Source organism: Arachis ipaensis, chromosome B09, assembly GCF_000816755.2.
Source record: "Arachis ipaensis cultivar K30076 chromosome B09, Araip1.1, whole genome shotgun sequence".
Lineage (NCBI taxonomy): Eukaryota > Viridiplantae > Streptophyta > Magnoliopsida > Fabales > Fabaceae > Arachis > Arachis ipaensis.
The window spans coordinates 144,147,585-144,160,832 of NC_029793.2; the positions used below are offsets into that span (position 1 = coordinate 144,147,585).

Consider the following 13,248-nt stretch of genomic DNA (forward strand, 5'->3'; position numbering starts at 1 on the left):
TGATTTTTTTAGTTATATAAATTAATTTTTTTTAATAATTTGTTATTAATTTTTTTTAATAATTAAATATTTTTAATTGTCTTTTAAAGTAATTTTATCAAAATTTTAAAAAATTAACTCATGAAATTGCACATTCGATTTCGCGTAAATTATAAAAATATTTCAAACCAGTTCCTTCAATTTGGCAATTTTTAAATTAGTCTCTAAAAACTTTAATTTTATGAATTTTACTCATTTGAGCCCATAAATGAAAAGTAAAAGTGCTAAAATATCAATTTTTTTCCAAAGTCAGGTAATTTCATTCATGAAATGAAAGAAACATACATGTATCCATATATGAGACAAATAAAAAAATGAAAGACTCCCAACACTTTACTATAGAGATAACATCATATAATAATTTAATAAGAGAAATAAAAGGTAAAGTACTCATCAATTAGGAAGTGAAAATTTGTTGAAATTCTTACTGTAGCTTCAAAGTCGATGCTATTATCTCTTCCACACTAGTTGATACATTATCAAAGATGAATCTGTTCCTAGCCTTCCATAAGGATCAGCTCAAAATCACCATCATCATTATTTGAGAGGAGCTATTGGGTTAGGTATGCAAGACTCCCATTCTCAAGTTCCACTCAACATAGAAATCAGAGTCTTCGGTGCCCCTTCTAGTAGTTGATAAGCCTATTTTTGATCAAATTTCCTTTGATTTTACACAATGAAAGATACAATGATTGATTGTTTCTGAAAATTGTAGGCATATTCGGCAAATAGATTGAATCGATGGGATGCGATGATGAAGCTTTTGCAGCACGGGAAGCTTTTCATGGAAGCCCCTCCAGAGAAAAATCTTAATTTTCGCTGGGATTTTCAACTTTCACAGTTTTCGCCACAAATTTCGTTGTCTCATAATCTCTGGGCAAAATTCAATGGGAGGATGCGAGAACTCATAAGCCACACAGTACACAGTACTCACTTCATACAAACTACTTTTATTAAGGGCCCAATAAATTTTATCTTCTCTACCCCTAATTGTTGTTGCTAGCACACGCTGACTAGTGTCTTCAGAAAAAATACTTCTAATTAGAGTTTGATTCCACCGACCATTAGAAAGTATTAAGTCTTTGACCATCAATAGTGGTTGACTTTGTAGATTGAAAGTTTCAAATGAAGAAACAACATAAGGATAGATGTGAAGGAGCAAGCCAAGGATCACTGAAGATTCGGATACTGGACCCATCACCAACTCGCCAAACCAGCCATTTTTCAATAACCTTACGCCCTTCCAATATGCTACACCACCCCACGAAGGTACAGTTCCAATCTCTGCATTCATTATAGAACTGTCTCGAAAATATTTACCTTTGAGGAGTATAGATAGGAGTGATTGTAGCTGAGAGGCAACTTTCCAACATTCTTTTGCTAATAGCACCAAATCCTGAGTCCCTAGGTCCTTAAAACTTAGTCCACCTTCTAGTTTCGGTCTTGTCATAGTATCCCAACTAACCCATGCCATTTTTCAATATGTACCTTTTTCACCCCATCAAAATTGGGAGAGTATGTTGTGAATCTCCCTAATTAAAGTGTCAGAAACACGAAAACATGATAATAAATAAATTAGGATAGCCTCCCCAATAGCTTTGATTAGAACATGCCTGCCTGCAGAGGAGAGAAGTTTTCTTTTCCATCCTTGAACTCGCTTCCTCACCTTGTCCTTGATTTTTTTGAAAGTGGCATTTTTTTATTTTTGGACTATAGATGGAAGACCCAAATATTTATCCTGTGCACCAATATGAATAATTTCCAATTCTGAGCCAGTAGTAATTGAGTAGCGGGAGGAGTATTATTATTATTGAATAGAGATGATTTATGCAAATTAACTTTTTGGCCACTAAACCCCTCGTATGACTGAAGAAGATTGAGAATATTTTCACAACTATTTTCTAACGCTTTGCAAAAAAAGATTGAGTCCTTCACAAATAATAAATAATTAACAGTAGGACATCTTCGATTGATCTGAATACATTCAATGAGACCGTTTTGCTATGTCTTGTTTAGCAAAAAGGATAATCCTTATGCATAGAAAAGAAAAAGGTAGGGAGATAGAGGGTCTCCTTGATGGATACCTCTATTTGGTTTAAAAAAATCAAAAGGTTAACCTTCAACAGCGACAAAGTAAGAAACTGTAGTCACCACCTCCTATATCCAACCAATCCACCTAAATTCAAATTCCAACTTCTCCAAAATGAACTAAAGAAAATGCCACTCAACACAATCATAGGCTTTGCTCATATCCAATTTAACATTCATTTCACTCGATAGGCCCCTCTTCTTTGTCTTTAGATAGTGCATACATTCATGAATGATTAGGACATTGTTTGAGATCAATCTACCCTTAATAAATGCACTTTGATTAGGGATGATCAGCGAAGTTATAAATTTCTATAACCGATGGACTAGTACTTTAGAAATAATCTTATACACAACTGAGGAAATGCTGATGGGTCTAACCTGTGTCATATTCTTTGCATCAGGAATCTTAGGAATGAGATAGATTTGTGTATGGTTGAAGCTCTTTAGTAGTCTACCACTGACAAAGAAACTGCAGACAGCCTTAAAAACATCTTCCCCTACTAAACTCTAGTAGAATTGAAAGAATTTAGCTGTAAATCCATCATTACCAGGGGCACTTTGGAGGTGAATACTAAAGATCGCACATTTTACCTCATCAAAACTGACCAGTCTAGTTAATTTTCTATTCATAGTTGCTGAAACTTTGGTTTGAAAATCTTCGAATGCATGTACCGGATTAGCTTGGTTAATCGATGTGAAGATATCCTTGAAGTATGTTTCAGCTACTTGTGCAATTTTCTCACGGGTGGTAGCATACGTACCATCATTCTTTTCCAGTTTCCAAATTTTAATTTTCTGAATTCTGGAATAATTGGTGAAAGAAACTTGTATTTCTGTCCCCTTCTTTTAGCCACTTTATACAAGATTTTTCTCTCCAATAGCTTTTGTCCCTAATGTAAGCATCCTCAAGTTTATTTTCCAAGGCTTCAACCTATTCTCCCCCTGTAATACCCTCCTCTCTGAGAATTTCAAGCTGAGATGTGAGTTCACCAATGTCCTTCAAATTAGATTTGTTCTGTTGCTGCCATTGAACAATATGGTGCCTACAATACTTCAATTTTTGAGCCAAAACAAACATTCCTGGCCGTCTACCCGTTCCTTCCAAGCTTCGATGAAAATTACCCGAATTTCTTCTAAATCACACCATCTCTCTTGAAACTTAAACCTCCGATTAGATTTTTTCATGACCGGATTTGTATCAAGGAGGATAGGCGCATGATCTGAACCGTTTTCTGCGAGCCGAGACAGCGAGACTGATGGAAAATAATTTATCCACTCACCGTTTACAAGTGCACGGTCAAGCCGCTCCTTGATCTGGTCTTGCTCTCATCGCCTATTAGTCCAGGTGAACCTTCTCCCAATCATACCCAAGTCCTTCAGTCCACCACCATCAATAAAATTCACAAATTCAGAAATAGATGAATCTGATTTTAATCCCCTCCTTCCTTCTCATCGAGGCTTACTATAGCATTAAAATTACCTATAATTACAACTTTTTCAAAGAAACGTTGTACAAAAGAGAAAAATTCTGTGTATTAGGGAGACCGAATCCCATCCAAACTATTTAAATGTACCCCAATCAGCCCCCAAGAACAGTTCAAAGCATGCTCAGTTACCTTGACAGCTATGAAAAACTCTTTTTCAGCAAGAATCTCAACCGTTGTGCCCTCCTTCTATGCTAAAGCCAATCCAGTTGTACATGTCGGAACAATCCTCCAATCCGTAAAATGACAAGATCTCAATTTACTTTCCACCATACGAGATTAATTTTTTGTTTCACATAGAAATACAATATCGGGGGAGTGAGATTGGCATATCCCTTTAAGGTTATGAACTGTCAGCGGTCTTCCCAAACCGCGACAATTCCATGAAAGAACTCTCATGGCGAATTAAAGGAAAAGAATAAAGATTGGAATAAAGAAAGAATTAAAGAAAGGAATTGACAAAAGTCAAACATTGACCTAAACAGCACAAAAATTCTGCTTTGAGAAAAATCCTAGCAAAGCAAGATGAAGGAGTATGTTCCCCTGCGAAAACCCGAAGGTGCTGTCAATGCTAAAATATCATTCACTTGTGCTGTGTCAATAAATGAAGAATTTCTCAATAAAAACTAAATTTAGATCGCTGCATGGCGATGCAGCCTCAAAAGCAGAATGAGGAAGAGTTGAGTTTGAAGATACACGAATTTTGTGCATGTTTATCATGCTATTTTTTGTATGATTGGCTTTGGTTTAGATGATAATTGAGAACGAGGAATAGTTGATAATTGAGAATCATTAGATGATAATTTAATTAAATTATCTAAAAGGATTTTTAAATATCAACTTTACACGAGCGGGACAGTAAATTAATAATAGTATATAATAAATATTAAAAATTATTATATTTTGTAGAATTAAATTAAATATGTATAAACTAAAAATAAATTTAAATGGTATTTTATTTAAATTTATTTATTTTGTACCTTTTCATCTAATATAATCATTTCTAAGCAAAGAGGCTCCTCTTTATTTTTGGGTGTTAATGTTTCCCATAGACGAACCATGCAAACTTTGATAAACTAATTGTCTGTATGTTTGGTTATATTGTCCAATGAATGATACTCCATTGAGTAAGTTTGAGATGTTGTATAGTTTGGAAAGAAATTTCTTACGGTAAATTTGATATTATTTTAAAGAATAGTGATTAGAGACTTATATAAGTAGTTCAAATAGTATAGAATTTGAATATTTGTAACGTAAAATTTATTATAATTATTAATATTATTATGACATTTATTATATGGATATTTATTACATTTAATGAGTCCTTTTTTTTTTTACCAAAGATAGGAGACTCGAACCCGCAACCTCTTAATTGAGTATGAGGAGACTATGCTATTTGAGCTATTACTCATTGGCAAAAAAATAAAAAAAATATTAGTCCTTAACGTTTCTCTTTGAACAATTAATATATACTAACGTACCGAAAACGGCGAAAAATTTATTAGCAGTAATTCAAAATTAATATTCTAATTACTTAATTAAATGACTTCATAAAATTTTGCAATTAGAATAGAAGCCAGTGCATCTTCTTTCTGCCCATTTTTTCTTATCCCACTTTTAAAGCAACTTATTAATTAATAATAGTATTTTTATCTGTAATCATGAATAATACCAATTATTCCTAACAAAATACATAAATTAGCAAGTTGAATTAGATAATATCATATTATTAAATGTGATCGGTCCTTGGTAGATCAAATTAAATGCCGATGTCTTAATGCTAAAGATGACCAAGCATTCCACCTAATATGATATTGTCACATTTAAATATATATTTCTATAGCCGTTAGTGAAGTAATATGCAATAATAATGATATAAATTTATTTACTAACTAATAAATTATTATAAGCTTTAAAATGTAACTTTAACCTATTTAAATTGTTATATGTGATTAAGAATATTACATAAATTTCATAGACCAATTTTAAGTGGCTTAAATTATGATTTATAAATGATATGATTAAGAATTTTGTAAAAGAAAAAAAAATAAAAAACTGTAGCATAATATATAAATAAATTTAGAAGTATACAAAACTAAGAGAAAAAAATATCCTTAAATTCAACCCATGGTTATATGTGCAATGTCTAAAAAGAAGTATTGAGATTTAATTTTCGGACCAGTTAAAGCATTGTAGAGGTCGACCTTATTCCGAAGCGTGTTATACCTGTAGATACAACCATTTTCACAAAAAATATGTATGAGGGATTTTAGAAGAAAGAAATATAAACATTACTCCAGACGTAAGAAATTGATTACTTATGAAGAAATATATTATCGCAAGTTTTTTCAAAAGAGTTTGGTATGAAATTACTCATCGACTCACAATGTGTAAGATATGACTTACTTTATAGAAGATATATTCTCATGAGTTTGTTGAAATGCCATTGATATGGAATCAAGTACTGTAAGCATAAACGACTGGTAAAGAATAAGTTTATGAATAAAAAAGATAAAAGATAGGTTAAGTATATCTACTTTTAATTTCTTATATAAAATTACCTCAATGTTGTAAAAATTGTGGAAAGGCTACTACAAAATTTCCTTGTACACAATATTTAAGATTGTGTTGTCTGTTGGTTGGTCTTCGTCAGTGGTGAGAATACGCAGACCGTTTCTAGTTGTGACCCTTGACACGGCGACGTAATGCGGAAAGGTGCCAAGAAGAGGGTTTCGAGAAGCATGAGAAGAGTATGATTTGATTCGAGGAAAACACAATGGCTCATACTGGAAGAGCATTGTAAAAATTGTGGAAAGGCTACTACAAAATTTCCTTGTACACAATATTTAAGATTGTGTTGTCTGTTGGTTGGTCTTCGTCAATGGTGAGATTACGCAGACCGTTTCTAGTTGTGACCCTTGACACGGCGACGTAATGCGGAAAGGTGCCAAGAAGAAGAGGGTTTCGAGAAGCATGAGAAGAGTATAATTTGATTCGAGAAAAACACAATGGCTCATACCGGAAGAGCATGGAGGAAATAGGATTTTGGTACGAAGAGGTGCCAAGAAGAAGAGGGTTTCGAGAAGCATGAGAAGAGTAAGGAGTTTTCAGGCGAGAAGCATGAAAAAAGTAATGAACTCTTTAGTTTTCAGAAGTTTTTTTGGGATAAATGTTAATTTGTGTTTTTGTTGTTTTTTATTCTGGTTTTTAGTTTTTTTTTTTAATTTGAAAATAGAAGTTGATTTGGCAAGATTTGAGTGGTTGAAATTTGGCAAGATTTGATTGGTTGTTTCTAAAATTTTGCCACGTAAGCAATATTGCTGACATGGCGTTAGTAGAATAAAAGGAATAACTTAGAAGTAATGTGGTGCATGCTTATGTATCTACTTTTATATATTAAGAATAGATATTGCCATATAAACCTTTGGATATAGTCAGTAAACGAGAAGCCATGGGCTGATTCAGCAGCAGGAACTGAGAATTTTGATCATCTCAATCTTCTTTTATGGTTTGTGAGATTGTGTAGAATATGATGAACATGTGATGTGTGAATTTGATCAGAACTGGAAATTGGTGATCTCCTGCTATTCATATCTAATCCATATGTTTCATTTTGAACCATATGATTTGTTAATCGGGATTTTGGTGATGTTTTATACTTTGTAGAGATATTAATAACAGCTGGAATCCTCCTAATTAAGGAGTTCTCAAATTCAATTCTAGTTTATGGATTTTGTTAATTATTGTGTTGTGTAACTTTAGTTTATGAATTTGTGAAGTTGAACTTATTGTTTTGTTAATTATGTGTTGGCACTTGCTTTTGTATTTCATATTATTGGTTGAAAATAGGTAGAAATTAGAATAGGTTTTTAATGTACTAAATACATGTTATTTTTTTTAATTAGTATAAAAATAAAAAACCGAACCAAACCAATTCTAACATTTTAATTAGTTTGATTGGTTTCACAAAAAATTGAACCAAACTAAACCAAATGCTTTATGAATATATTTGGATCGGACGGGTGTTTTTTAAAAACCGAATCAAACCGAAAACGGAACAAGCATATGTTAAATAAATCGTTAATTTGATTTCAACTCTGCTACGAGGTTGGTTTTTGTCCTCTTGTAACATGGTCCTAATAATTCAATTTTAATATTTAGAATGATTGGAGTAGAAATTTTATGCTATTCATCACAAAGACGCAAACACATATAAAATGAAGATATATTTAGTGGTCCACAATACCTTGAGCCTTGTCCTGTCCCTTTGATAATGGAAAGAGTAGTTAAATCGGGTCTTGAAACTCCACTGTGCCCTCCAAACCAAGAACCTGATGATCAGAGATTTGAACAATGTTGTTGCCTTAGAGAAGACATTGTTGAGGAAGCTAAGAAGCAACTATGGCTAGCAGGGCCTCTTATTGCAGTTAGTTTGCTTCAATTCAGCTTACAAATGATATCTATAATGTTTGTTGGCCATCTTGGCAACTTGTTTCTTTCTGGTGCTTCCTTGGGTTTCTCCTTTGCTTCTTGCACTGGTTACAGTGTTTTGGTATGTTTGTTCTCTCCATTTTTAACCTCTTTAACTTTGGATTGTATTACCTAGATTATTTTTTTATTAGTTTAATGTTAATTGTATTAACCAATTTTTTTAGTGTTTTCGTTCATATTTTAAATTTTTAAAATGAGAAGAACCAATTTTTCTCCCTTTCTCAACTTTCACTCTTTCTCCTAGTTCATCAAACTATTAACATTACAGCTTGAATAACTTAGGACATGAGATTTTCTTCAGATTGGTTGAATATTATCATATATTTAAGAAGGCCTATAGACTTGTCTTCAAATTTTGCAGACTTTCTTGATTGAACTTGTTTAGTAACTTTATCAACTGTGCCACTTTTATAACTTTAAAGTTAGGAATGGGGAGTGCATTGGAGACACTATGTGGGCAAGCATATGGAGCCAAGAAGTATCACATGCTAGGAATCCACACACAAAGGGCAATGGTTGTTCTTCTATCTCTGAGTATTCCATTATCACTAATCTGGTTTTACACAAGCAACCTTCTTATTGTAATGGGACAAGACCATGAGATATCGGCTGTGGCCGGAACATATAATCGCTGGATGATCCCTGGCCTTTTTGCTTATGCCATCCTTCAATGCCTCAACAGATTTCTGCAGACTCAAAACAATGTTTTCCCAATGCTTATAACCTCTGGAATCACAACTTTGGTGCATGCAGCATTTTGTTGGCTTTTTGTGTATGAATTTGACTTAGGTAGCAAAGGCGCAGCATTGGCCATCAGCTTGTCTTATTGGGTTAATGTGTTCCTATTGGTGATTTACATAAACTGTTCTAGAGCTTGTGCATCAACTTGGAATGGTGTTTCCAAAGAGGCCTTGAATGACATTCTCAGCTTTATAAAACTAGGAGTTGCTTCAGCAGTTATGATATGGTAATTTCATATATGCTTTTCCCAATATAACTATTAAGTCTTATCAAGTTCTAAGGAAAAAAAAAAAGATTGTTATAGAATATGTATCTTAGTACAAAGAACAATTCGCTAATTAGAAGGAACAATTTCAAGTATTTTCAATTGTGCTATGCAGAATAATTGAAGAGGATAAGAGATTGGTAAAGAGACAGCATAGTGATAGTGAGTGAACTTCAGTTCATGGCAAAAACTTGGCTCTTATATAGTTATATGACTTTAGGGTGCTTACTAACACACCCCATCTTCAGGTTATATGATTTTAGTTTCTGAATTTTCTTATTTCAATTCCCTATCTGTTTTTCCAACAGCTTCGAATACTGGTCGTTTGAGATGGTTGTGCTTCTCTCAGGTCTTCTGCCAAACCCACAACTAGAGACATCTGTTTTATCAATAAGGTAAATCCTTAACTAGCTTCTTTTACATATTATTTTTATGGGATATAATCCTTACTTTCTTTTTTTTTTTCTTTTGGCAGCCTTAATACATGTTGGATGGTTTATCAGATATCTGTTGGTCTTGGTGGTGCCATAAGGTTCTTAGTACTCCAATTTTGTTACTTTGTTCCATGGAATTGAATTATATTAACTTTGTTGTTTGTTATGACTTGAAGCACCCGTGTTTCAAATGAACTGGGTGCTGGGAATGCACGAGGCGCGCTCTTGGCTCTTCATGTCATGATTGCAACCGCCATATTAGAGGGTACAACAATAGCATTGATCACCATTTTGGTGAGGAATGTTTGGGGAAAGCTCTACAGCAATGAAGATCAAGTTATAAGATATGTTTCCAAGATGATGCCTCTACTTGCACTCTCTGACTTCCTGGATGGCTTCCAGTGTGTTCTTTCAGGTTTTAGTCAATTCTTCAATACTAGGAGTGTTTATGGGGCGGGTGAAACCAGGTTTGATGTGACCCATATCCGGCCCGAAATATATGCCGGGGTAAAAAACCGGGTGAAAATATCCAAATTTCCAAGACTCCAACCATTATTTGATATCGTAAAATTCACTTAGAAAAATATAACGAGAACCAGCACTTTCCTAAAATTAAAGCATAACCACAATCAATACTAATATTGTCTAATAACACCAAATATTTAAATCAATACAAATAATACAATATTATACATTAGTCTAAAGTCTTGTGCATTTTAAACATAAAACATTAATTTATAGTCTTATAATGACTAATAACACAAAATATTAAGGTTTACAATACTTAAATTCCACATAAGAATAGCCATCATCCATCACTAATAACACAAAATATTAATTGTATACGATGACTGAGACACCGGGCCGAGTTCGGGTGGCTCGAGCCATGGCCCGAACCCGACCCGAAATAATGACAGAATCTATTTTTGAGACCCTTATCCGGCCCTAAACCCAGTGAAATCACACCAAATTAGCCCCTAAAAGGTTCGGGGCCGAGCCGGGCCATGAACACCCCTATTCAATACAACGATACCAATAATATTACTCGTGGAAACTCATGTGCAGTTAATTTCATGTAAAGTTGATAGCTGAGAGCCAAACTTAATGACTCTCAGCTATGAGCTTCATATAAAGTTAACTGCAGTTACCAATATTGCTAGTTCCTTTGAATATAAAGTTTGATTTGGCTACTTCTTGTAGGAGCTGCTAGAGGGTGTGGTTGGCAAAATCTATGTGCATCTATAAACCTTGGTGCTTACTATGTTGTGGGAATTCCTTCTGCTATCTTATTTGCATTTGTGTTTCATATGGGAGGGATGGTGAGTCTCTTTCTCACAAAATTTTTCTAATGGTTAAAGGTTCTTTGTGGTGAGCGATGCAAACTGAAATTGGAAATTGGAATTGTCAGGGACTTTGGATAGGAATCATTTGTGGACTTTCTGTTCAGGGGATAGCACTAGTTACAGTAAATGTATGCACAGATTGGGATAGAGAGGTAACTATATGTTGTATGCTTCTTCAATCATTTCAATTGGTTCAAATAAATTGAATAATGCTTTGTTTGATGCATTTTGTATTCTTTAAAATTCTTGCAGGCAAGGAAAACAGTTCACATAACTCAGGAAACTACTAACATGGTTATAGAACCGTAGATTCATGACAATATGTTGTTTCAAGAATCAGACATGCATGCTGCAAATTAGTGATGATCAAATTCTACTACTCTTCTTTTGATTTTTTTGTACTACATATGATGTACAGTAATAATGAATGATCAACAAGAACTATATTCAAGTACTGGTACAAGGGGAAAAAAAGAGGGTATATATTTATATGATCGAGCCATTTTTTATTTCTCCTTATTTGGAAAGAAAAAGTATTTTAATTAATAAGTATACTATCAAAATCGTATTATACTTGGTTTGGTGAAACTTTACGAGGAGGTGCTCAAAAACATCTTATTTTATATTTGGTAAATTAAAAAGCTTGTATGTTTGTGCTTACAATTTTTAAAAGTTATGAGTACTTTTAAAAACATTTAAGAAAGTCTTTTAAAGTTAGCATGTACTTATTCAAAATTAAAAAGTCTAATGTAATCTTATACATTAACTATTATCTAAATTTTAAAAGCTATTATAGTATTTTTAAATTTGAAAAGCTATCTTAAAAGCATCTAGGCTGAGTATGTTTAAAAAGACAGGAACACAGAGACATAAAATCATGTTTGACAGAGGAGACATGGAGAGAGACATTGTGTCAGTGTATTTTGTGTGACAGAAGGACACAGAGACACTAACAAGGAATACAACTTATTTTTTATTTTTTCTTTTATTATTTTTGTTAATTTTTCATAATTATATTTTTCATTATTATTTTTTTCGTTTCAAATTTTTTGAATGAAAAAAAATGAGAATAAATTGGATTTTTATAATTTATTCTAGTTTATTTTCAAACTGAATACACGAACACAAAATTTTGTGTTTCTGTCCTTTATATCTTGTTTTCGGTATCTTGTCTTATCCTGTTCTCATAAACAAATGCAGTCCTAATATCTATTATAGTTACCAAACATACTTATTGTTGTTTGTGTTTAATAAAAGTCATTTTTAATTTAATTTACTAAATATATATTCTACAATTTTTAAAAAGCCAGCTTTTAGAAATTAATTTTCATAAACTACTTTAAAAAAAAAACTTTACCAAACTAAAACTTAATTCTTGAAGAAGCTAACAAAAATACTTTTTACTTTTGATAATGATAAAAATATTCTCAAAATATTATAAAACGCAACAAAAATAACAAAAAATAATATTAGTGTAGATAGTGTAGATTAAGAAATTTTAAGTATAAAATATTTTTTTTCTAATCATATCAAGAAAAAAATAATATCAAAATTTAATATCTAACATATTTTTAAAAAGGAAAAAGTATAGATAGACAATGAGAATACTAAACATTGTGAACAATGAATATGTTGAATGTTCAATTTAATAGATATGTAGATTATTATGTTCATTATTTTTAATGAATGGTTATTCTTTTTGATTCGGTCATGCATAGTTAATAATAGGTGGATGTTCAATTCATTAGATATGCGGATGATTATCCTAATATTAGGGTTTAGAAAATAATTTGATAATGGAATGTTTTTTTACTGTATTAAGCCCATTTTTAGAGTCTATTCATTACAAAAATAATTGTCTACCTATCAAAATTCTTTTAAAAATATATATTTAATATTACATATTTTTATTGAGTTTTAAAATATTTTGAAAACCTATTTTTGTTAGCAGCGATTTTGATAGTTGATCTTTATTCTGTAATTAATGAATGAATTAATAAATAGATGGTTACAAATTGTCGTCCATTGGCCTTAGGAAAGTAAGAAAAACTTGCGGCCATTTTCGTGGAGAAAACGAGGATAGAAGAGTAAGAAAAAAGTGACACTGCCACGTCACTAAAACCATGTCAAAGTCAAAGTACAATGCTCGAACGACATATTCGCGTGGAGAAGAACGAACCACACCCACACAACCTAGTGAACCTACAGCTAGTAGAAACACCCAACGACGTCGTCGCTGTCCACGTGGCCATAGGGGCAAAATTGCAAAAAAGAAAAAACAAGTGCGGGGCAAAAGCGCAATATTCGGATTCTTCAGCGTAAGCTTAGCCTCAGTGACCGAATGTGCATATAGTGGCACT

At 32.7% G+C, this 13,248-nt stretch overlaps 1 protein-coding gene across 1 annotated transcript; it reads left to right on the forward strand.

Annotated features, from left to right (window-relative positions):
• Window positions 7,764-11,459, forward strand: LOC107619243 (protein DETOXIFICATION 16). The gene is made up of 8 exons (XM_016321499.2): window positions 7,764-8,166; window positions 8,528-9,072; window positions 9,420-9,506; window positions 9,587-9,643; window positions 9,722-9,960; window positions 10,746-10,864; window positions 10,954-11,040; window positions 11,141-11,459. Exons 1-8 carry the CDS (start codon window positions 7,888-7,890, stop codon window positions 11,195-11,197), a joined length of 1,470 nt encoding a protein of 489 aa, XP_016176985.1. The 5' UTR covers window positions 7,764-7,887; the 3' UTR covers window positions 11,198-11,459.

Coding starts and splice junctions, on each gene's coding strand:
- LOC107619243 (XM_016321499.2), top strand. CDS start 7,888: ATGGAAAGAGTAGTTAAATCGGGTCTTGAAACTCCACTGTGCCCTCCA. Junction 9,507..9,586: donor ACATCTGTTTTATCAATAAG/GTAAATCCTTAA, acceptor TTCTTTTGGCAG/CCTTAATACATGTTGGATGG. Junction 9,961..10,745: donor CTTCCAGTGTGTTCTTTCAG/GTTTTAGTCAAT, acceptor TACTTCTTGTAG/GAGCTGCTAGAGGGTGTGGT.